This window comes from Solenopsis invicta, chromosome 8 (genome assembly GCF_016802725.1).
Source record: "Solenopsis invicta isolate M01_SB chromosome 8, UNIL_Sinv_3.0, whole genome shotgun sequence".
Taxonomy (NCBI): Eukaryota; Metazoa; Arthropoda; class Insecta; order Hymenoptera; family Formicidae; genus Solenopsis; species Solenopsis invicta.
Genome location: NC_052671.1, coordinates 6,919,830 through 6,942,833, shown reverse-complemented (window position 1 = coordinate 6,942,833; position 23,004 = coordinate 6,919,830). Strand labels below are relative to the sequence as shown.

Below are 23,004 nucleotides of genomic sequence, written 5' to 3'. Positions count from 1 at the left end.
CATATATATGTATATATTCGTATGAACGTACATACATTCTTGCATACCACTCATCGAGTCTTTTTTTTCTAAATCACAATCTCACTATACCGCGACACTCGAGCGACCCTCCCTGCCGATAATACCAAAACGTACTGCTTCGTTCCATCTCGATCGTCCTCAGGATTTATTCCCTTCGCAGGACAAAGTTTTCTTTAAATCGACTGGCAAGATAAAGGCGCCGAAGAAATCACCGATGATCCGAGCTGGAGAGAGAGGATTCCTTGAGATTCCCGCGGGAGAAGACACGTACATACTAATACGTATATCGGGTAATCAAGAAGCACCGCGGCCGCTCCCACCGCGGCCGCTCCATCGTCCATCGCGCGCAGAGGCTACGTCCGACGACACCAACACGGGTTGGGTCGCTGACTCGTTCAAATTTCCATGTGTGCCTTCATCACGTAATTCCTTTCAAACTTCGGTAGCCTGTGTGTAGGAAGGCGCGATACCGTGCGCTGGCGTTAGCGGCCCCGTCGTGGACGCGAGCGACCTTCTGGAGTAGATGGTCGCCGCTGAATGGGGCGTGTGCGGCGCCGTATGTGGCGTCGTGTGCGGCGTCGCGTTATGCCTGCGCGAGGCCGAGGCGAAGGGCTAGATGGGCCCGTAATTGCTGAGGGCGGAAGGCCTCTCTTGCTGCTGTGACTGATCGACGCATCCAGCGGTGTTCATATCGCCCCCCGCAGACTGGTGACGTCATACGTGCGAAAGCGGTGGTTGCTTGAGTACATGATGATGCAGGTGATGTTGAGACGCACTGGCGACGCTCCCAGGGGGTAACAAGGCGCTGCCCGGACCCGGTGCCGATGGGTAAGGCATCGCGATTCCTCGACCCATTACGCCCTTGATGCCAACTCCGCCGATCCCGCCGCCAACACCGGTTACGCCGGCTACCATCCCGGCACCGGCACTCATGTGACCGCGATCGCCGCCGAATAAACGCCTCCATAACCGTTTCCAGGAATCAACCGTCTTGCCACTCCAAATCCAAACTCCCGAGGTGATGCCGACCGCGAGAGCCATGAAGTACTTCAGCATTAGGATCGAGTAGAGCGGTCTTGCCCGTGGACGGCAGGGGCACGCCAGCGAGCTGATCCACTCATCTCGCAGAGACGATTCGTAGATATGACAAGCCAACACCACGCCGGCTGGTAACGTATAAAGGACGCTGAACACGCCAATCCGTATCATCAGCTTTTCCAATTTATCTGCTTTAGCACCGGGCTGGCGCTTAATCACCGATCGAATTCGGAAAAGACTCACGAAACCAGCCAGAAGAAAGGTCGTGCCCAGCAAAAGGTAAACAAACAGAGGCGCCAGGATAAAATTGCGTACTCCCTCGGGAGCAACTGTGCAAACTCCTGCTACGGGATCACCGGCGACGCCACCGGCGATATACGCCCAAACTGTTTGTACAGTCGGGGCCAGCCACGCCACCAGATGGAAATATTGAGAGTACGATGCAATAGCTTCGTTGCCCCACTTCAAACCCGCCGCGAGGAACCATGTAAACGCTAGGATAACCCACCACACGGAGGAAGCCATGCCAAAGAAGTAAATCAGGAGGAAAACGATGACACAGGTGCTCGTACCCTGCGTGCCCGATTTCAAAGCTGGACCGTCGCAGGCGATTTCTTCATGACCAAGTACGCTGCGCGACAAATATCCCAGGGATACGACGAAGTAGCAGGCCGACAGGAAGACGATCGGTCGCTCAGGATACTTGAAACGCTGGGTGTCGATCAAGAACGTGATGACGGTCACGAGAGTGCTGGCCGCGCATAGACCGCTCCAAAGGGCCAGCCAGACGGCCGCGAACTCGCGCTCTTCGTGGGTGAGAAACGCCCCGTGGCATGGCAGGGCACAATCCGGCACCCCTGCGATCTCCTGAATGATGCTTCGGCCGATACCTCCCATCGATGGTGGTGCTGGCGCCGGCATTATTCCACTTACGGCCATGCCGGCCAGACCAGCTCCCGTGTTGGCCCCGGTGCTGCCGGTCCCGATGACGCTGCCGCTGACGCTGCTTATCGGCCCTGTTATCCCCGTACCACCCGCCCCCAGGGGCACGAGAGGCTTTCTGCAGCTGCACACGCAGTCTCTCGTCCTCTCCCCCGAGGGGTGTTGGCAGTTTTTTTGATTCTTGCCCGGCTTGCAACGGGCCGGCTGTGAGGTTTTGCTGGGTCGCGTGGGCCGCGCTGGCGGGCCCGGTGGTCCCGGGAGACCGCTGCTCGCTGCACCACCGTTACCACCAGGGCCTGTACTAGTGCTGGTGTGATTATCCTGTTCCATGCACAGATTCTCTGGATCGCCGTGATACGGCAGACGTTCGCACGCCATTCTTTCCGGCCACGAAAAGCCGTACTGTTGCATCAAGGGCGCGCAACCCGTTCGCGCTCGCTCGCACACGGTGCGACACGCTGGCAATGGTTTCGTGTACTCCGGTAGACAAATAGGTGCGTACATGGAGCACAAGAAGAACTTGAGATCCGATGAACATTTTATTTCTACCAACGGCCAGAACTGGTGCACCTCCAAGCCGGCCTCGTCCTGCGTGTCGTGATTCAATTCATTCGGCATGGCGGTGAGATTGTAACCGATACCGCGACACATGGGTATCGTGATCTCTTCGCATCGGCCTTTCCCGTTGTTGCTTCCGAGGCCGGAGTGTCCGCCACCTCCATTTATACCGGAATGGCCACCACCGACACTACCGCCGATGCTACCGACCCCGTTACCGTTTCCGACACCACCAACCCCGTTACCGTTAGGACTGGAACTGTCCGATACCACGCCAATCACCGATGACGACGAGGATGAGGAGCTGCCAGACGAGGAGGAGACGCCTGATCCTGCTCCGACGATAGTACCCATTGGATTTATCGCAGATTCTGGTAATACATTCGAGAACGTTGTCGCGAGCACCAACAACGTCAACAGACTCGTCATTGTTCGTGTGGGAAATAACTTGGTCCGTCGCGCGGGTCTCATACTCAAGAACGTCCCGTTCATGGCTGCAGAGTTCGCATAACGGCAGTCTGCAACAGAAAGCAAAGAGTACCTCTTTAGTATTAATGTAATTTACACCGAAACTTCTTGCATAAGAAATATAAGAACGTGGTTAAACCATTTTGTCTCTCTTCTACAGAATTTACAATTATAAAACAAGTTACGGAAGGCTGAATATAGAAAGAAGTAAAGTGTCAAGTGTCATTCAATAGTTCGTTTTACATTTTATTAATTCACTTAAATAAATTGCATTTTGACGTACCAACGATCAGGCAACGAGTTCGCGTTACACTGGAAATGCAAGCTGCAGATTCGTGAACTGCGTTCGCGAGCCAAGTCGTTTACATGTTTGATGCAACGAATAACCACGTATAATCTGATTGAAGGTTTATAGCTCTATCGAAATTAATAGTTAACGAAACTCTAAAAACGAATGTCTCATCGTGGGCAGCGGGGGAGTTCTGCCGATTATTCGCTGAATCGGAGACAATCGCGAGCGCGGAGATTATTATAATTACATCTATTATTATAATTATCCTTAAGTGCCAAGCTGAAAATATTTGGAAAATAGTTTAAGGAAGAAGGAAGAGAGGTCTGAAGTTATCTTCTATCGCTTCTATCAACTCTTTAGATGGAACGAATCTCAAAATTTCCTCTGTTGCGTCAAGAGAGAACCAAATCTACAGCTTTCTACATCTGATTCACTGTCATATTGACTTGAACCGTCCAGAGAGTACTCAATAATAGTTTCCCAACATCAAGAGAGCTAACATCAACTTTCGCTAATAACTCCTTCTGCAAGTAACGAGTAACTCGAGGACGAGGGTGTATTTACCGAGGATAAAGTATTCATCACGTTCCGGAGAGACTGGGCGTACCGAGCATCGTGGCTCGAATACCGAGCGAGGAGTGCGACGATCGGACTGCCGGGAGAACGCATGCACGGGTCTCGCTTCGTTTGCAATTCGTGCTATCAAAGCAGCACGATGCCGTTTCGGTAACCCGGCCGGGCACAACTCCGGGGTGAGCCGCGCCGCGTGTATCCGCTCTTTCGTAAAAGTCCGAGTCGACGATCGATGCCTAAATAGCCAGCCGGCGCGGGATGCGTCTGGCTGCTCGCTCGCTCGCTCGCTCGCTCGCTCGCTTGTTCGTTCGTTCGGTCGACCTTAACGAGCAAGGGCGTAGCGTTCGAATGTCTCGTACATAAATCAACGTCGATGCTTCGATCGTTCGCTAGATATACCCGGTTTCGGAACCGGTACGCCTCTCGCGGAGCTGTAGGGTGTCCGGCTTGAGATCCCGGATAAATTCACGAATAACAAATAACGAATGAAGAATAGAATCTTATTCGTGAATAGGGATAGCTCTATTCGAATATGGAATGAGATCTTTCTGTGCATCGCGTATAAATTTTGTATTGTATACTCTTTTATTTTATTCGAACAATGTATTTAAATACTCAATATGATCGTACTAGAGTGTGAAGAGTTTTTCTTAATTTACAAATAAATTGTCACTTTATCTATTTTCACTGATACTTTATTAAAGCGTAATAAAATTTTTATATTTCCACGAGATAGATGACATAAAGTGCTAATATTTTTTTTATATATACATATTGTTCAGTTTCTAACATTTTATTTGCGCGCGATGCAAACAAATAATTTATTGAAATAACTAAATGAATTAAAATTTATTCAAAGAATGCAATTTTGCATGATGGAGAATCAAAGACTGTCGGAGGAAAGAGAGTGAAGGAAGCGTTATAGACTTTACCCTTTTAGGGTACAGCGAGCAAGACGGCTGAGAAGGGAGAAAAGAGAAAAGAGAGACAGAGAGAGGGAAGAAAGAAAGAAGAGAAAGAGGCCGAAGAGAAAGGGATCGAAGCAGTCATGGATCTTATAATAGTCGGGCCGCGCGGAAAACACGTGACCGGAGCGAAATGTTATCGTAGAAGGCGGTGTTAGTTTTACCGTTTGTTAACTGGTAGCGCCTCGACGCGGGCATCGCTATTTATAAGACGCCGTCGCGGTCGGCGTACATGCACCCGCGTTGGAATTAAGGGAGGAGAAGTCCCGCGCTACGTGTGTGGCTCAAATCCCCGATACGGCCGATTGGCGTGCGCGGCGCGGTATAACGAAATGCACTGGGATGCATCCGCCGCAGCTGCGCGGAAGCGAGGCCCCCGCCGATGCCTCTCAATAGAGACGTATGCGCTTTTGATTTTCGCTTCGTTACGGAGTTCGCTTCGGAGCATCGTTGAGCCCGTCAACGACGCATTATCGCGATCTCCTTTCGACATGACCCCGCTCCCCCCCCCCTCTCTCTCTCTCTGTCCGACAATATTACAGAGAATGCGTTATTATGAATCGTGGCGCGCGATTGCGCCGTAATGAATACGCGCGTCGATCATGTAATCATCAACGAGCATCTACGCTTTTCATCCGTCGCATTTACAGGCTCCACGCGTATCTCGCGTCCAATCGCATTATTCCATCGCTTTATTTTAAAAATAATCACCTGATCACTTTAACGACTTTATCTAGGAAAATTCCGCCTTTCATCGCATCTATCTACTCCTCTCTTTTTTTTTAGAGATGGATTGCATGACCGATACCAGAGAGGACTGCGATATAATATATCGAGAGTGACCTTGCGGGCTGCTGGTATATCGGCGAACGATACGGAGAACTATCGTACATAAAACTTATTCAACGAAACGAATATCCATTAATGTATTGCATAAAGCAGAGGTAGTAATATGAGGGAGGTAGGGACCTCGGCAATGAATCACTTTTAAAGCCTCGCCCCTGTTGCCTGGGATATGCGGGCTGCTGGCCAACGTTGTTTGGGTTACGATACACTCCTCTTTTATGGAAATTTCGTGCTCTTTTTGCTCTCCCACACGTCTATCCTCGCTCATAACTAATTTCTGCGAATAGCACGCGCTTGCATAAGCGTAATCCATTTGCCGTCACAGCGTGTCGCGACAGCTAATTAAAAGTTTATACATATTAATATCCCGCAAGTCCTTTCAGCTAAGCCGTTTATTTGCGTTCGCCTCTCGCTCGATTGACCGTCGCGTCGCGTCGCGAGGATGAGGTCGATCGTTCGTTTCGCCTTGGTGTGCGCGGGTCGCGAAAAGAAAACGCGTCGATACGCGTGAAAGGCGCGCTTCTCGCGTTAAAATAGCGATTTGTCCGCTGTCAATCTGTCTCTCCGAGGCCCTCGATTTTCACCGTAGCGAGGGAAGGTCGGGGTTACATCCGGGGCTCGTAAAAAGGGACAAGCGGCGAGGTGTAAGCACAAGCACAACAGCAACGACAGCAACAGCAGCAGCAGCAGCAGCAGCAGCAGCAGCTCACCGTGATATCGCGCATTTCTTCGCAAACGCTCCTAAAGGTACGTAAATCAAAACGCGCGACGAGATTTATGGTGAGGTATGGATAAGGTATGCGTTATGCTCCCTCGTTAGATGGTAAAACTGACGGCGGTCAGATGGTGTCGGGTTTTATATCAAATCGCACGTCTCACGAGCATTAATCATGAATTCACCGTGTTCGCGCCCCTCCCCCCTCCCCCAGCGCTTCTGCCACCGCTCCGCGGAGCTAAGAAAAACAAGGAACGAGAAACGGCCCGTCGAGATTTATCCACTGTCCCTCGATCATCTTGCATCATCGTTCGAAAGAATTTCCGTCGTCGTTCGTAGAAACAACTTATCGAGAGATTTAACTGTATGCTAATTCTGCAATAAATACTACCGTAATTAACATCGTTCGCAAATTCCACACGTCGTCCATGGAGAGAGAATCTTCTCAATCACGTTAACTTCTTTTTTTTTTATTTAACGAGTTGTAAAAAAATTTGATTTCGGAGTTTCGATTTATTACAGGAAGAATGTCGAAAACCTCGTGGCGACGATTTCCATTGCAAAAGAGACGCACACACATAAAGTGCCTGTAATTAATTTTCATCCTATTTTAATGCTACTTTATTATAATTTTCAATTTATCTTTATTTTAAATCATAAATAATAAGCAAAAAACAAAATTAAGAAAAGCCTCGACAATATTAAAAAATTAAGTAATGAAAACAAGAAATTGCGCTTATATATTGATTACTATGTAAATATATTACTTATTATTGACGCACCAATTACCGCGTTGACTCGCAATTCCTTGTTTTCATTAATTTTTTTATAAATAATAAGGTTTTTAAATTAATATGTAAATAAAAACTATAAGTTGTAAATTTTTTGATATTATTTTTATAGCATAATTTAATAAAACAATAATAAAGCGGAATAGTGAATAAGCCAATATTTTTCCTTAATCCTCCATCGTTCAACTGGGGATTTGACGACCCAGGCAAATTTTCAATTTTGAATTATTCTGCCTCAAATTCGGATATGTAAAAAAAAATGGAAGATATTTTGGATCAAACAATCGTGAAATCGTATTCTAGAATGTTGAAGGAGTGTATCAGAATTTTTCCAAACTTTTTAAAGCCAAAAAACCTTATCGAAAATATTGTAAGGCTTCAGTGACCCGGTTGGACTAAGAAAGCGGCGAATAAACGTTAGTCTTTGGAGAGTTATATATAGATATGATAAGAAGATGGTACATCTGCGCTCATTTCTATTCTTAAAGTGTATTTTTTCGTAAGAAAATTTATTCTAATAACAATTTATGCACTCGCCAGTTTAAACAATTTATCGCGCCGCTGAAGCAACTTCCGTCCGAGATACGAGTATGGAGTACCACAATTTCGGCGTGAACGAAGAACGTTTGACGCACGACGCGTATATATCTCGCGGGAAGTTAACTCCGCATAGTTTACGTGCGCAGCAAGCTCCTTCTGGTATCTATCTTCCCCGACGAATCTGGACATCTAAACTTGGCCTTCGAACGCACGCTCTCCTTCTGGATGGGTTTATTAATGGTGCAACATGCAGAGCGTGTGCGAGAGGCAGAAAGGGAGAGCGCCTAAGTCGCGCGAAAGCACCGATAACCGGAACTATTTGTTAGAGCCCCCGGGTGTGATGCGCACATTCGCGCTCGACAACATGTACTTCGGGGCCTTTATGCGAATATAAAGCGCGCTTTCACGCATTTCGAACGCCACGTCCTGCCGCGTGCTGCGACATATAGGGTGTTTCAATTTCATCGCCTCGTAAAATATTGTAATAAACGAAATTAACAGAATCAATAGAAATTATAGCAAGTATAGAAAAATTAAAACATTTATCCCATAAGTTACAAGATGTTACTCTTCAAAATGTCTCCTACACGGAAAGAACTATTTTATCGTAGTATCTAAAAAATTTAGCTAGACACAGATCAGAAAATAATTTTATGTTGGACTATCGAAATAATTATGTAAAAAGTTCAAGTATGACACAGGTGTAAAACATTTTTACCGACCAGCGATCAGTTTAAACGTCCAATATAACTTTTTTAATAATTCAACACAATTATTTTCAGATTTCAGTAAAATTGTCTTTTCCGTGTACAATTTAAATTAATTTAGTTAAAGATATGGCTCTATATTTTTACTAATAAAAAATTCATATTCCATTTAATAATAAATTTTTTTTTAAATAATAAGAATTCTTTTTAATAATAAAAAAACATGCAAGTTTGCAAATACAGAATTCCCTTAAAGGAATATTGGATCTGTGAGAAAAGAGAGCTATAATATTTTGTGTTTATTCTCGCAGGAAGGATACGCATCACAGGTGTGCGGCTTGTACACCTTTTTCACGCGGTCGTGATTACGGGACAGACAACCGCGCCGGTAAAAAGTGCGGAAGATATTTCCAATATCGCGCGCGGGGCCTTTGCGGCTGAAATACGGTCTTTCTTCCCTTCACATCCGCGCCGCCGCCGCCGCCGCCGCTATGCGAAACTGCACTGTTACTCGAGTCGCGCGCGATTCCCAGAATACACGTAAGATCGGATTTACCAAAGCCTGCGTGAAAGCGCGGCACGTTTGCCATGGCATACATGGTGTTCCGTTAAATTTTCGTCAAGCCGCAGATGTATTCTTTGATCAATTTGACGTCGGCTTTTCCGTCGCGACAGTTCAAACGAAGAGACGTCATTATTGACTTAATTAATCGTGAAAATTACGGGAGCCTTGCCGAGGTTCGAGGACCCCGCAAATAAATAACAAAGTGCCAATCTTCAATCAGTCGTCTCAAAGAGCTTTCTCATTTCCAGCAGAATCTCCATTTAAATTTTATCGAAACGTTGAGCGCGATCGAATATCGTTAGACGAAATAAAGTGCCTTCGTATCGCTCGCGGTTGGCTATTTGTATTTGTAATTGGCGTCGGCGTGGCATACTGCAAACGCGCTCGCGATCCATCATCTTCCATTTCCTCTATTTTCACCTCAGCGCTGCCCGAGCGCGATAAAGAATGTGTAACGACCGATGATGCATCGCTCGCTCAATCAGGATGCGAACGCTCGATGATCGCAGCACTATCGAGTTATCACCCGCCCGCCCGACGACGTTATAATACCGCGGCACACACGCGACGAACGTATCATTTGTCCAGGAGATGAAGTTCCGCCTGTAATCGTCGACACGGGCGCTTGTCGATTGCGCGCGAAGTGGATCTTGATATAACTATTTCCTGCCTCGGAGTTTCCTCCGGCCTTTCTCTCTCTACGTTCTGTCCGCTGTGAAACCGGAGGTGATCTTCCTCGCGAGCGAGCACGCGCTCCGCACTCATCGCGTTCCCAGCAATCATCGCGTTTAATATAGCGAGCAGCAATGCGAAAAGAGGCTTCTTTCGCGCGAGCAACAACATTGGGCGTTGTTGTACTTATTCCGTTCTGCTGTGATACGCGAGAGTCCGACCGAAAGAGTCGATGTCCTCGCCGGAGCGTTTTTGCCTGCGCGATCGAGAGCAAAACTTCGCTTCAAACCGTAATTGTTTAAATTGCCGTATACGGAAAGAACGGTTTCGTTCAAGCGTCTAAAAGTATAGCTGGATACAGATCTGAAAATAATTTTGTTGAGTCATCAAAATAGTAATTGCGTAGGACAATCAACTTATTGTTAGTACATAGACTGTTAAAGTATTTTGCAGCTTTGCTCATTACGCTTGAACGTCCTACATCATTATTTTGATGGTCAAATAAAATTTGACTAAATTTTTTATTCAGCAAAACTATTCTTTCCGTATATTAGGTAGAGTATTATTTAAAAAACATTTTATTTTTTTGTATAATTTCAACAATCGGTATTAAATTCCATTGTTAAATTAAATTTTCATATATTTATTGTTTGCCGATTTGACCTTGTAACACCTGCATAATCTGTAGCCTCGCCATTTGCAAGCATTTTACTATCTATATATTTTTATTGTAATTTTAACAATTGCTATTAAACTTAAATTGTAAATCGTATGCAATAAAGTTATTATTATTACTATTTTTATTAATATTACCACTGCTACTGTTATTATTATTACTACTACTACTATTATTATTATTATTACTATTCTTGTTACTGTTATTATTTCTATTATTTCTATTATTATTATTATTATTATTATTAGTACTGTGTCTAATTATTTTCTATTAAAAATATCATAAGACGTAAATTCGCCAGCAAATGTTTTTCCGTTTCAAATTAAAAATTCCATCTCTTAAAACCTAGAATAAACAGTAAATGAAAAAAATTAAAAAAAATTAAATTGGCAAGCAATATACAAATAAAAATGATAATCGGGTCAATCGTGCCTTTAGCACGCATTATCGCATCGTGTACAAAGTGTTCGGAGTCCTCCGTAATAACGTTACAACGTTCTGCGAGGAGAATCCCAATTTGATACACAGGCTCGTAATAATCTCCCGCGGGGTCTAGTAAGCGAGATTGTCATGTCGGGATAGCTTTTATCTCCCTATAAAACGACGTAAGAGCGCGCTCGCTCGCACACACCCAGCAGGCGCAAATACACGGGTCGTACGTAGGTGCTATCGCGAGGTTGGCGGTGAACGCGATTCCTTTTGTTCCCGTAGCGTTTACAAGGCTACGCGCGCCCATACACCTCACTCGTCGTGCGCGAGCGCGAGTAAACTGCGGCCGAGAAGGATCACTGATCTCGTCACGCCCCTTCCCCCATCGTTTCCACCATCCCCAGCGTCTCTCACCTTCCCCTCACCCCCCGTTCTTTACTTCGCTCACACCTTCCGCGCTGTGTGTACGCGCGCTAATTAATCAGGGAATGAATTATGGATTCATGCGCTCGCCTAATTGGATCCGTCGCCCCATGGAGGCGCGAAGCGCTCGGTCCCAGAAAGCATCTGCTCTTGCGATTCACCTTGGCTCGCGATTGAGAGAGAGAGAGAGAGAGAGAGAGAGAGAGAGAGAAAACACCTCGCGATAATCGGCGGCAGAACGGCTCTGGCCGAATCGTGTACCGCTATCGACGTATCGCCATCGAAACGAGCTTATCGTTATACACATCGCGGCGCGCACTGCCCGAAACTTCGCATTGCGTAGCGCCCGCCCCTTAATGATTTCGTCGTTGGCACGGCGTTATCGCCGTGATCGTCGAGAGTTTTGTTTGTTTCACGGATAAGAGGTTCACGGAGAAGAAAATTTCGTCTTGAGAACTGGAGTAATTAGAGACGGTTGTTGTTTAAGGTTGCCTCGCTGATTACAGGAATTCGGTCATCGCGCCGAATCGGTACGAATTAATTCCGCCAAAGCGAAAGCTGCGAGCCGCGAAAGGTGTGAAACGAGGCCTGATCTAGATTCTTTGAGTAGCCCTCCCGATCGTTTGATCGTTACCAAGAATATCGGATACGTTAGCGAGGATAGAGAAGTCGGTCGCCACCTTCGGTTCACCGGGCGCGCTCGTCGTCTTTCGTTTAAAACCGCAACGATGCAGAAAATGCTGGGCCGCGTCTCGCGCCCGCTAACGTTCCCGAACGTTCGATGGAAGCGTTGATAAGGTATACTACACACCCGCTTTGTCGCGGCTGGGCGGTCACAGAAAAGTCCAGCGCTCGCGGCTAACAGGAGATGGCAGGAGAGATGGGAAGAAGGCAGGCAAGGAGGGCGGTTCTGCAAGCCGCATGGAAGATGAACGAGTCGTTGCCACATTCGCTATTTACTTTTCACGTGCGAGCAAAAGCAAGACGGACATCCCGGCGCGTCTCGACGCCGCGCCGCGCCGCGCCGCGCCACGCCGCGAAGAAGCCAGCTGGAACCGGCCGAGCACTTTTTCCCGGAGGAAGAGAGAGGCTCTCGCTTCGTCTTCAACGGATGCGAGCGAGACGAAACTTTAAAACCGTAAATCATCGTCCATACACGCCGCGCGGATGACGGCGCGTGTAGGGAAGCGAGAAAGCAAAGAGAAGCTCCGGAAGGGGAGAGGGGGGGAATGGGGAGAAAAAAGAGGAAAGATCGGGAGAGATAAATGGGTAAACAGGTAGACGGGTGCGTAGGGACGACGAGAGATAGGAACGGAAAGGTCAGAGAGATATCCCTTGTTCGTTATGCGACTGCCTTCGGATTCTAAAATTCGGTATATCCGGGACGATCTTTCTCTCTCTCTCTCTCTCGTCTACCTGACATATTCACCCCCAAACGAAATGTCCCGGCGAGATCTCTCGGGATCTCTTTCACGATTATGCGAAACACTCGGGATCACGCAAGATTAACCCGTGATTCGACCTTTGATTACGCATGTGAGATAATAACGATGATTCGAACGATTTTTATCGCAGTGACCATAGAATCTGAAACTTTTTATCGCCTCTGAGTAATTTTCTAGCGGCTCTGCAAAGTTTCGATACTGATTTCTGCTCAATGTAATTTTACCAATTCTAAATTAAAAATATTTCAGAGTATAAAATCTGAATTTTTATAATTAGTGACGATATACTCGTGATATTTTCCAGGGCAACGAACATGAAATGTCGGGAACGCGCGTTTGGCAACGCAAAAGAGATTCCGCAGTCAGTCCTTAATTAAGATCACAGCAAAGTCCGATTTATGACAAGGGTCCTTTATGAGACCTCTTAACGCGTCGAGCGTAGATAAGCGACCGGCTCGGTCGTCGTTTATAGTGAGCACCTTGCGAGCGGTATAGTGAGCACCTCTCGCGCCACTTAATTACTCGTAGCAATTAAATAGCGTGCCGTAAGTCTCCGCGCAAGCTCAAGTGAAAATCCGAGAAGTCAAGGTAAAGGAAAAACGGCAACCGTATTATTTCCCAAGGAAAATTCAGAGACTGAGACTGGCGCGTTCGTGTTCGGTGCTAAACGTGGCTACTTGTTTCCGAGTTTCTTAGTTATCTGTTACGGATATCGCCTTTAATGTTACGACGGACTGAGAGAAGCGAAGGTAAGGAACTTCTTACGACTGGTTTCTTACAGACCGCCGCAATCTGGTAGAAATGTATTGAATTTATTGTTTACGTTGCTTCGCGCTGTGCAAGTTATACCCACAGTTCTGCTGTGTTTGACTTCAGATTTCGATTTCACTTTAACTTTCGTCCGCGAATTGCAATTTAATAACGCGCATTTAAATGTTTTCTACGTTACAGCTACGACGACTATTGGTTTTGAATTTGATTAAATTTTGTTTTTTGTTACAATAATAAAATAATATCTTCAATCTTTCTTTGGATATATTTTATACATATATGTTATATTTCATACATTCAATTTTGACATGAATTCTTTGCATTATTATATTTTACTAGAGACGTGTAAATACGAATCGAATTACGTAATAAGATTCGGATGAGAATTGTATCTCTACGATTAGAATCCAAACTATTCAAAAATTTCGAATCCAACAAATTCGAATACGAATCACATATATTGATAATTTTATAAAATCACATTAAAATTTTTTTTATACAATTTTATATATAATGTTATTAATCAATTGAGATATGATTGATTATAATCAATATTATTTTTTTTACATAAAAATCTTTTTTCATTATCTACTGCTTAAAATTCAACTTACAATAATTGTGTTAATTAAAAATTGTGTTTCAACGATTCTATTCAACTCAACGTCGAAAAATCATGATTCGAAAAATCTCTCACATATTTACATATAGTATATTATGTATCTTATATAGATAAACGATTATAATCGATGTCACTTTGTCTCACTGTGCTGATTACTCTTCGCGCTTTAGAAAGTTGCAGTACCGTGAGTGTGAATGCCAGTGCAAGCGCGTGGGAAGCGCTTTCCACAAGACAAATTGGCGACATTATCGCGACGGCTATCTCCGGAATCCGTGAGCGTTACGATGAGAATCTGACCGTTGCGAGAATTTTACAAGCTCGATGAAAGATGAATTACGAAGTTAGCTTCTGTTCAGTTCGAAATTTGCGAGTGCACGAGAGTTGCGGGAAGTAATTTTCGCAAAAAGAAAATTTCAACGTGAAAGACATACAATATCGCGATTAATGCGGAATAAAGTTATAATTAACTGAAAATTAAATCACAATAATGAGAAATGTTGTAAGGAATAATAATAATTATCGAGAAATCGTACAACTAGCGAAGATCGTACAATCGAGTGATAAGGCCAAGTTGATTATGATAACACTAACAAAAATAATCACGAAGACGAAGCGATAGTAAAATATATCGAGCAAGCAGTTGCAAGTATTATATACAGCTTCCTGGCAATCACGATTCTATAATTGAACCGACCTGTATCGTGTCTATCCTATCCGACTTTGCGTCAATATTGCAGGGCACCTACAGGAAGGTCAACACAGTTAAGATACGGCTCGTTTGAGAGTGTTTGCGTTTGAGCCTGTTTGAATTTGAAAATCAATTTCCCAATGGCTTGAGATTATTATTTCCCTACGCATTTCTATACGAATGAAATTGTCCAAATTTTATGACAGACGTTCTTCAGTCTCCATTTCTCATTAAATGAAAAAATTTAGATGATCAAAATCGATCAACGTCAGCAATTAAGCAATTAGAGAATATTAATTTGTTTAATCAAGATCTTGTAAACGTTTCTCGTTCGATTCTGCAGAAATTCTGATCTAACAATGCATATTAAGTGAACAATGGTGCCAAATTAATATAAAACATTGAATAAGTGCACACCAAAAGCATTTATATTCCTACCGTACCGTTCATCAACGATTTAGCGTGAAACTTGATCATCTCTTTCTCAGGCTTGATTTGCTTAACATAAAATTCGCGGTAAACGCGAGATGAGAATCCAGCGGGCTTGTTCAGCGATAAACGCGCGCGCGGTCGGAATGCCACAGGCCGTAGAACGGGCGAGAATTTCTTCGTTCAGGGTTCACAGCTGGCTCCCGCGCGGTCGACGCCAATGCAAATCGCTACCGATGCATCACGGAGCTGTCAACCGTTCGTTGCGTTCGCGATAAAGTTTCCCCGCTCGTCGTCCGCTTCAGCGGGCCCGAGCGAGGCCCGGGGAGAAACAGGTCGGGAACCGACCGATGCACAACGCCTGCGTCGTCCCTGCCTAACGTGGAGCAAATCCAACGCGTTTACACGGATTATCTGCGGACCGAGATAAAGCGTATAACGCAATGTCGACGCACGATAATATTTTCCAATGTCCTTCGCCAAATATTACTCCAAACTGGAAAGTTGAACAAAAACCTTTAAAGCGTATCTCTTTGAGAAATCCTTTCTACAAATGTATTATAGCGGCAGAAGTGGCTAGACTGCAACTTATATATTTTTATTGTACAATACACGGAAAGAACAATCTTACAAAAAAAGACCTTTCAAAAAAAAAGACTACAAAAAGCTACCTTCTAAAGTGCTTGCAACAAAAAAATTTATTTATTCAAAAGTTAAGTAGTAAAAAATGGATATGAGATCAATATAATTAGCCAAGTGTGCCCTTTATAAAAAAAGACTTGGAAAAGTATGAAAACTTAATCACACGTTATTGGAGTAAAAATGAATATAGCAATTGGGGTAATTACCTAAAAATTATATATAGCTAAGAAAGGTTTAATGCATTTAAAAACTACATGCAGCAAAAGTGTAACGTGCCCAAAAGTTACGAGTAACAAAAGTTACACGTATCCATATATATTTTCACCAAAAGTTTAACATATTCATTGTTCTTCGTCCAAATTTTAAACTGCATAAAAAACGGATAAATAAAATAATCAATGGGATCATAATGAAGCAAAAACTTGGAGCGCCCGGGTGAAATACGGATCTGTAAATGATTAGGTTGAACCATTTAAAACACTGTATCGGATGTTTAACTTGGTTGCTAGAATGTCAAAACTGTTTACAGCAACATTACCATGCTTGGATAGGTGTCCTATACACAGAGAAAACGGTTTTGTCGAACTTCAAAAATTTTAATGTAAACAAATTTATTTGGAATGATCCAAATAAACCAATATTTGAATCAATAAGTACGACTGATAAGAATATTATTTTCAAATAATAAATGTTTGAATGAAATATCAATATTTTTATTCAAACAAATAATGTTTCGTACATGTTGTTTCAATCAAACGACTTTCAGTCAAATAAATAGAAAATTCCAATGAAATCTTTTTCTCTGTGTTATAATTATTTCAACGGCACAGCATAAAATAATATTCTGATCTGTATCTAGCAAAATTTTTAGATGCTGCAGTAAAAACGTTCTTCCCGCGCATACATCGCGAAAAAGGTGAGAAATTATTTTAAACTTCATTAAGGACTTGTAGCGTTTTTCACTGGGAAAACTAGTGCGCACTGAGTGTGCACTCGCTGCAGGTAATTGGACGTTTCCATTGACACCGTCATCGCGCGGAAACCGAAACGTCTCAGTGCGTACTAATTTTCCCAATAAAAAACGCTATTAATCAACTTTACGAAAATTTCAGTAGATTGATCACGTGACTACATTAAAAATATTAAATTTGCATGTTTCGTTGCGCAGTTTCAAGATGCCTTTCCTTAAGCCGCGAGGAAAATTCTCGCACACGTCGAAAGATTATCGCTGAATCTTAATGGCCTAATTTCGTAGCTCTTAACGGCAGCGTCGTATCGTTACGTTGTCATTGCGCAGCTTTTTGCCATATAAAATACCTGCGCAACGACGGTATAACGATACCGACATCGTCGTTACGAGTGACAGAAGTTATAGGCCCTTAAGTGTGGCGTTATTTAATGTATCCGCGAGCTTGTGCACGCTAAAATGCGATCTCTGTACATTTCTGGAAGTTCTTTCGAAAGAGTTCGCGCACCTGCGAAAGCCATAAGATGATGTCGTTTAAAAACGACTTGTTCGAACGAGACGAGTAAGTACATCATTATTTTGCGCTTCTCTTAAGGAAACGGTGGCTTTTTCGCAAGGACAAGACGAGGAGAGAAGAAACCGTCGCGGCGGCGGCGTTTCTCTGGACTCATGCATACCGTATGCACGAGCGCGAACGCGACTGGAATTATTTGCACGTTGCCTACATCGAGAAATCTTACTTCGATCGATGGCGAACTCGCCCAGCGAGGATTAATTAATCGCGAATAAAACGGGAGCTCGTCGTCGTCGTCGTTGTCGTCGGGAGCAGGCGCGCGCGTTGACCAATAGGGAGCACGGCGAAGTAGCTTCCTACAATGCCGTTTCTTGTTTCGCAGCTTCCACAAGGAAACTAATTAAGACCGGTGTGCACTTGCCTTCGCGGAGGGCGGTGTCGTCAATCAACGTTGGTGCGCGCTGTTTGTTACGTGGTAAATAAGTTCTGGTTGAACGCAAACTGGAAATTTGGCGGAAATGCCGGGACTTCCCTAACGAGAAGAGTATTTAACCAAGTAACGAACAAGAATAACTATTTATTTATGAAAACAAACCTGTATTGGAAAAAAAATTTATTCGTCCATAGAAAATTTGCAATCGTACACTTTTGATAGAAATGCGAGTCGGAATCTTCCGTAATTCGATAAAGATGTGAATATTTCATTGCATCCCGTTCATTTTTACTCTGACGGGAGGAACATAATTTATAAGATGTTCCAGGAAAACGCACGCCTGATTAAACTTTCGGCAATAAAGGAAAAAAGAAACTCGCGCGCGCGCGAGACGGTAAGAAATCTTATGGCGCAACCACGACGACGACGTTCCGCGTCGTCGGCACTCGGTCGATAGTCACACCACCATCAGCGTGGCGTAACCACCACTTCCACTACTACCGGCATTACTACCACCGACGAGCCACCCATCCCCGTCGTAGGGTTCACCCTTGAAAGAGCTTTCCAAGGGGTGGTGTTGCTATCGACCCAACCTTGCCTCCCGCGAGAGCTGTATGCTAAATTTTCAGAATCAATGTAACCAGCTTTGAACACGTAAGTAATCTAAACTATGATTATTCGAAAAGTACACGTATCCCATTCGCGATGGCATTGATATGCTCCTCGAGAACTCTTCGCAAACGATTGTTACGAAATGCATTCGTTGCGCAAAGAGAGTGCTGTATCGTGTATGTGTAAATTTTTTTATTTTAAAATAAACACGAATTTACATGAATGTCTGTGCTTGTAATATACCGTGTACTGTGTGCGTGGAACGAAGAATATAATTGAATAAAATAAAAATTCATTTTACGTCTTGAGTGTGCGAACAGTATATTCATATAAAGTTTACATTGTAACTTGAGAGATTGAATTGTAGATGATGTCGCGCATAAATGCGCACGAATTGACTTAATTCGTATACCTTCGATCGCCTATCATTAAACTTGTATTTCTATGTACGTTGATTGCGCTTATTGTATTCGCTAAGCCATTTCCTTCCTTTGATAATGAAAAGAAAAGTCCTTAATTTTAATTTATAACGTAGCATCGTTAAAGTGTTTCTTAGAGCTACAATTTTGAAAATTAGCTCGATACGCGATTACACAAACGTTCTATTACTATATGTATTACACGCCTTAAAATACAGGTTGCCGGGGAAAAAGCGAGCAAAATTTCGCGCGACAAAATCGCGTCTGCCCATGCATTACGCGTCCCAACGGAACAACAAAGTTGATGATTTCATGGCACGCGATCAAACTTTTCCTGTTGTTCCCATCCGTGTGATTCATGAAACTTATATAGAAAAAGACTTCTTTCCAGATAGCGCAATAATTGTTGCATTAGTTTAATAAATTCACACAGAAATCTAGAGTATAAAAACGTTTTCTTCATATTTTACATTTACATGTAAAATTCTTTCTTTTATATTTTATTTTCAGGGTTGGTTTAACTAAATAAAATTAAAATTAATGGTATAAAGTTAGTTTAGTTAAAAATTACATAAACAAATAAAAGGTAAAATTTACGTTAAGATTAAATTAAATTTAAATTTAATTTAATCTTAACGTACATTTTAATTATTTTTTTGTCTATGTAATTTTTAACTAAACTAACTTTAGATTAAGTTAAATTCAAAGTTAATTTTGAAAAGCATTATTCATATTAAATTAAAAATTCATAAATTTTTAAATTAAATTACTAAAAATAATTATAATATGAATCATTAAACAAATTTAATATTATATTCGTACATTAGCTTTATACAAAATAATAAAGAAATATTGTTTTTCATGCGTCAGAATAAATATTTTTTCTTTAATAATTTTTTTTCTTTTACGCAGATAAATTTTTAACTTAAGAAAAAAATTAATAAATTAAAGTTTGTATTTCAAAAGCAACTAGTTAAAAATTAAAAATTATATCATTTGAAATTAGTTAATTGTAAGTTGAGCTAAAAATTATTAACCCTGTAACTTTATCATTTAACTTTTTAAACGCAAAACGTCGGATTGTAGCGTCGAATAAACATAGAGATACATTCGTGCTTTATTTCATCCCTTACACATATCTACGTATACCAGTACGATCGGTTGCTATTGTGCTGGTAATATTGTATTTTATTCCTTTGCTGTATTCTACTTTTATATTTTCGATCCTCGCTCCCTCGCGTCTACTGTTTCTTGCTCCTCTCGGTAAATCAAGCAGGCAACCTGCGGCGCGTGAGACGACACTTTGTTCCTTTATTCGCGATGCGCGTCGCTTCGTGGAACGGAGAGACCCGCAGATTCCCGAACGAGGAATCACAATCGGTCGGGGATCTCGCGGCGATCCACGGGGGTCCCCTGACCTCCCGAGAGAAGGGGACCTTCGCCTCTCGATGCAGATTCTTGCGGTAGCTTCGCGGGGAGCAGAAGGTGAAGGGAAAAAGGTAAAAGCGAACGAGGCGAGGGAGAAAAGACCGATCACGGGGGTACTAACTGATTCCCTGCCTCCCTTTCCACGGGTGTTAACTCACACAACGAATGAGAGGCGACCGAGGTACTGTTTCTTCTTTAGGTTCTTTTCGACGATGTGCACCACGATCGTTAAGTAGATACACTCACGATTCTGCGAAAAACGACCTACACGCGCATTAGCGAAACGCACGAATTACGCGCCGTTACACAATTAGGACGAGAGCGGTGGTCTTTCCATTCGCGCGTGGGCTCTCCAGTTTCGCGGCGTAGGAAATGTGGAGGTGGTGCTTCGCGGATATCGCGACAGCGAGGGCGGGTGCCACGGGGCTGGTTGCACCTACGCGGATTGCAGCGTTAAAACCTGGATTATCTTAATTTATATTTAAGCCCTTTGTGCTCGTAAATGCTCACGTACTCAGCGCCACAGATTTCCCTTTAATATAGTTATGTTGAACAATGCAAATAACCAAAAATTAATATCGGCATGTGTGAACGCTGAATTAATTTAATAACGGATACTACGTGTGTTTATGTAACATTTTTTATCGATTATTTGATTTGCGTTGTTAATGCCCCGAGAATAACCATTCCATTTTTTATGTGTAAACAATCAATTGAGGTGATTTTTACACCCCAGTTAAAAGTCATTATTGTTCAATATATATTTTATATAAATATTATTAATTGTTCTATAATTTGTTACTATCTAAATATATTATATATATATATATATATATAGATTTAATCAATATTTTTTGAAAAAAAAATAAAAAGAAACCAGAAAAATACTAAAGAAGAAACACGTTAAGCAATTTACTATGACAGAATTTCTAAAAATTGAAAACATCAAACGTCAAAATTAAAATGTTTTTATACTTCATTGAAATTGTATATTTAAAGATTCGTAAAAAGACAGTTAGTCGAAAAAAAACAAAATATATACAATAATTTCTATTTTACAGTGATTTAAAATAAAGCTAAACTGCGATCATATAACATTATTGTATTATTATTTGCTCTTGTAGAATTATTAAAAAGGTTTTATATTTGTCTATTATGTTCAATATAAAATTATATGAAGAATTTTTCAATAAAAGTAAACATAAACATTTATAGAAATATATATGATATAAGCCTTTTGTGATGTATAAACAGAAAAATATTAATATTTTTATAATGAGATTTTACCTTGATTTCATAACGTAAGCGATCATGTGTTTTCTACATCCCGGCCAGTTTCAGCAAATCAATATCACGAGTATGAATAATAACTTGTTTTTCTTTTGCACAAATTGAGACTCGAAATGAAAAATATGGATTTGGAAACAGTAAAAAAGTTTGCTGTAACGAGTTTCATTTTTTTCAACGCTGGAGTGTAAAAACTTTGGGTGAATATTCTTGGATTAAATTTTGATACTGTTTATTAAAACAATTAAACATAAGCAAATCTAATTTGAAAGTATTGTGAAGTTATTGAGTAGAAAAAAGGATTACTCTCTCCAGTCACGTGTGTGCTATCTATACCAACCGGATGTGAAAGAAGTTAACGATTGCATTAACGCGTGTTTGCATTCCTGATTTGGCGAATCCTATCGATTGTGCGTCGGAACTTGTTCCACGTATTACGACTAATGATGTAATATAGAGATGCATGACGAATGGCTAACTAGTAGTTAGCTCAACCAAACTCGTAGTCGGTATAAACCGATTTGCACTAGCAAACGAAGAGATTCATGCGCGGTTCCCTCGACATTGTCTCGCTCCACGCTGGCGCTTTGTAACGTAAACAAAGCCTGCGGGCTGCCCCGAATTGGCGATAAATCCTTCCTAATGGCGCCTTCTTCCGGTCAGCGCGACAAGGCGTACGAGATCATGTTTCCTCGGGCGCGCCGAAAAAAAGACACACGAGATACATGTTATATTTACATAATATATGACTCTCTGTTCCTCCCCGTGCCCCTCAAATGAGATGAAGAATCGCGGAGCGGCAACAATCCGGCCGCTAACGATAACGCGGACCGGTTTAACGACAACGTAATTGTTATGTGAAAACCGCGTTTAGAGCGCGAGGTTAACGGCGGCGGAGGAACAAGAAGCGCGCCGTTGATGCCTATGGCTCGTTTTCACGCAGAGATTATATCGGAAAATAGTAGATCCAATATAAAACCGGTTCGCATCCTTCTGGAAGCTTATTATTAAGATTCATGTCTTCAGTAATCTCGGATATGGCAGTACTCGTTAAATGCACAGCCTGTCATTCTTCTTAATTGCTGCATAATCGTCAATTTTTCAATGTTTGTCATTATTTTTAAACAAAATCTCGAAATAGTAAAATTTCCAACTATTTCATCATTATCAAAGACATTATTGTAGACGGAAATATTCGTCTTGCTCCTAAAAATACTAGAAAGAAAAAGAAATAAAAAAGCGGATATATTAATTTTTGCTAAAGGCATTAAATTTTTGTTCTACCGCAATGCGCACGTATAAAGAAATTAACGGAGAGAAAAATTGCATATAAAAATTATAAATAAAAAAAAAAAATAAATATCTTTACAAAAAAGTATTAACATTGTTATGAAATTCAATGTAATTTTAAATTACAGAAGCACGTTGAATTGAATTTAACGTACCAATTACTGAAAAGTATAAAAAATGCACTTTCGATAGCATTAAATTTTTGAATTGCTAAATCTGTTTGAAATTCGTTTTTGTTA

At 42.3% G+C, this 23,004-nt stretch overlaps 1 protein-coding gene across 4 annotated transcripts in view; it reads right to left on the bottom strand.

Annotated features, from left to right (window-relative positions):
* Positions 1 to 339: 339 nt before the first annotated feature.
* LOC105196972 (frizzled-2) overlaps positions 340 to 23,004 on the bottom strand; it is a 123,661-nt gene continuing 100,996 nt past the window's right edge. For all 4 annotated transcript variants that reach the window (XM_026136130.2, XM_026136131.2, XM_026136132.2 and 1 more), the window contains one exon: positions 340 to 3,077. In XM_026136130.2, the coding sequence (XP_025991915.2) occupies positions 736 to 3,051 (2,316 nt within the window). In that variant the 5' untranslated portion in view covers positions 3,052 to 3,077 and the 3' untranslated portion in view covers positions 340 to 735. The remainder of the gene's footprint in view (positions 3,078 to 23,004) is intronic.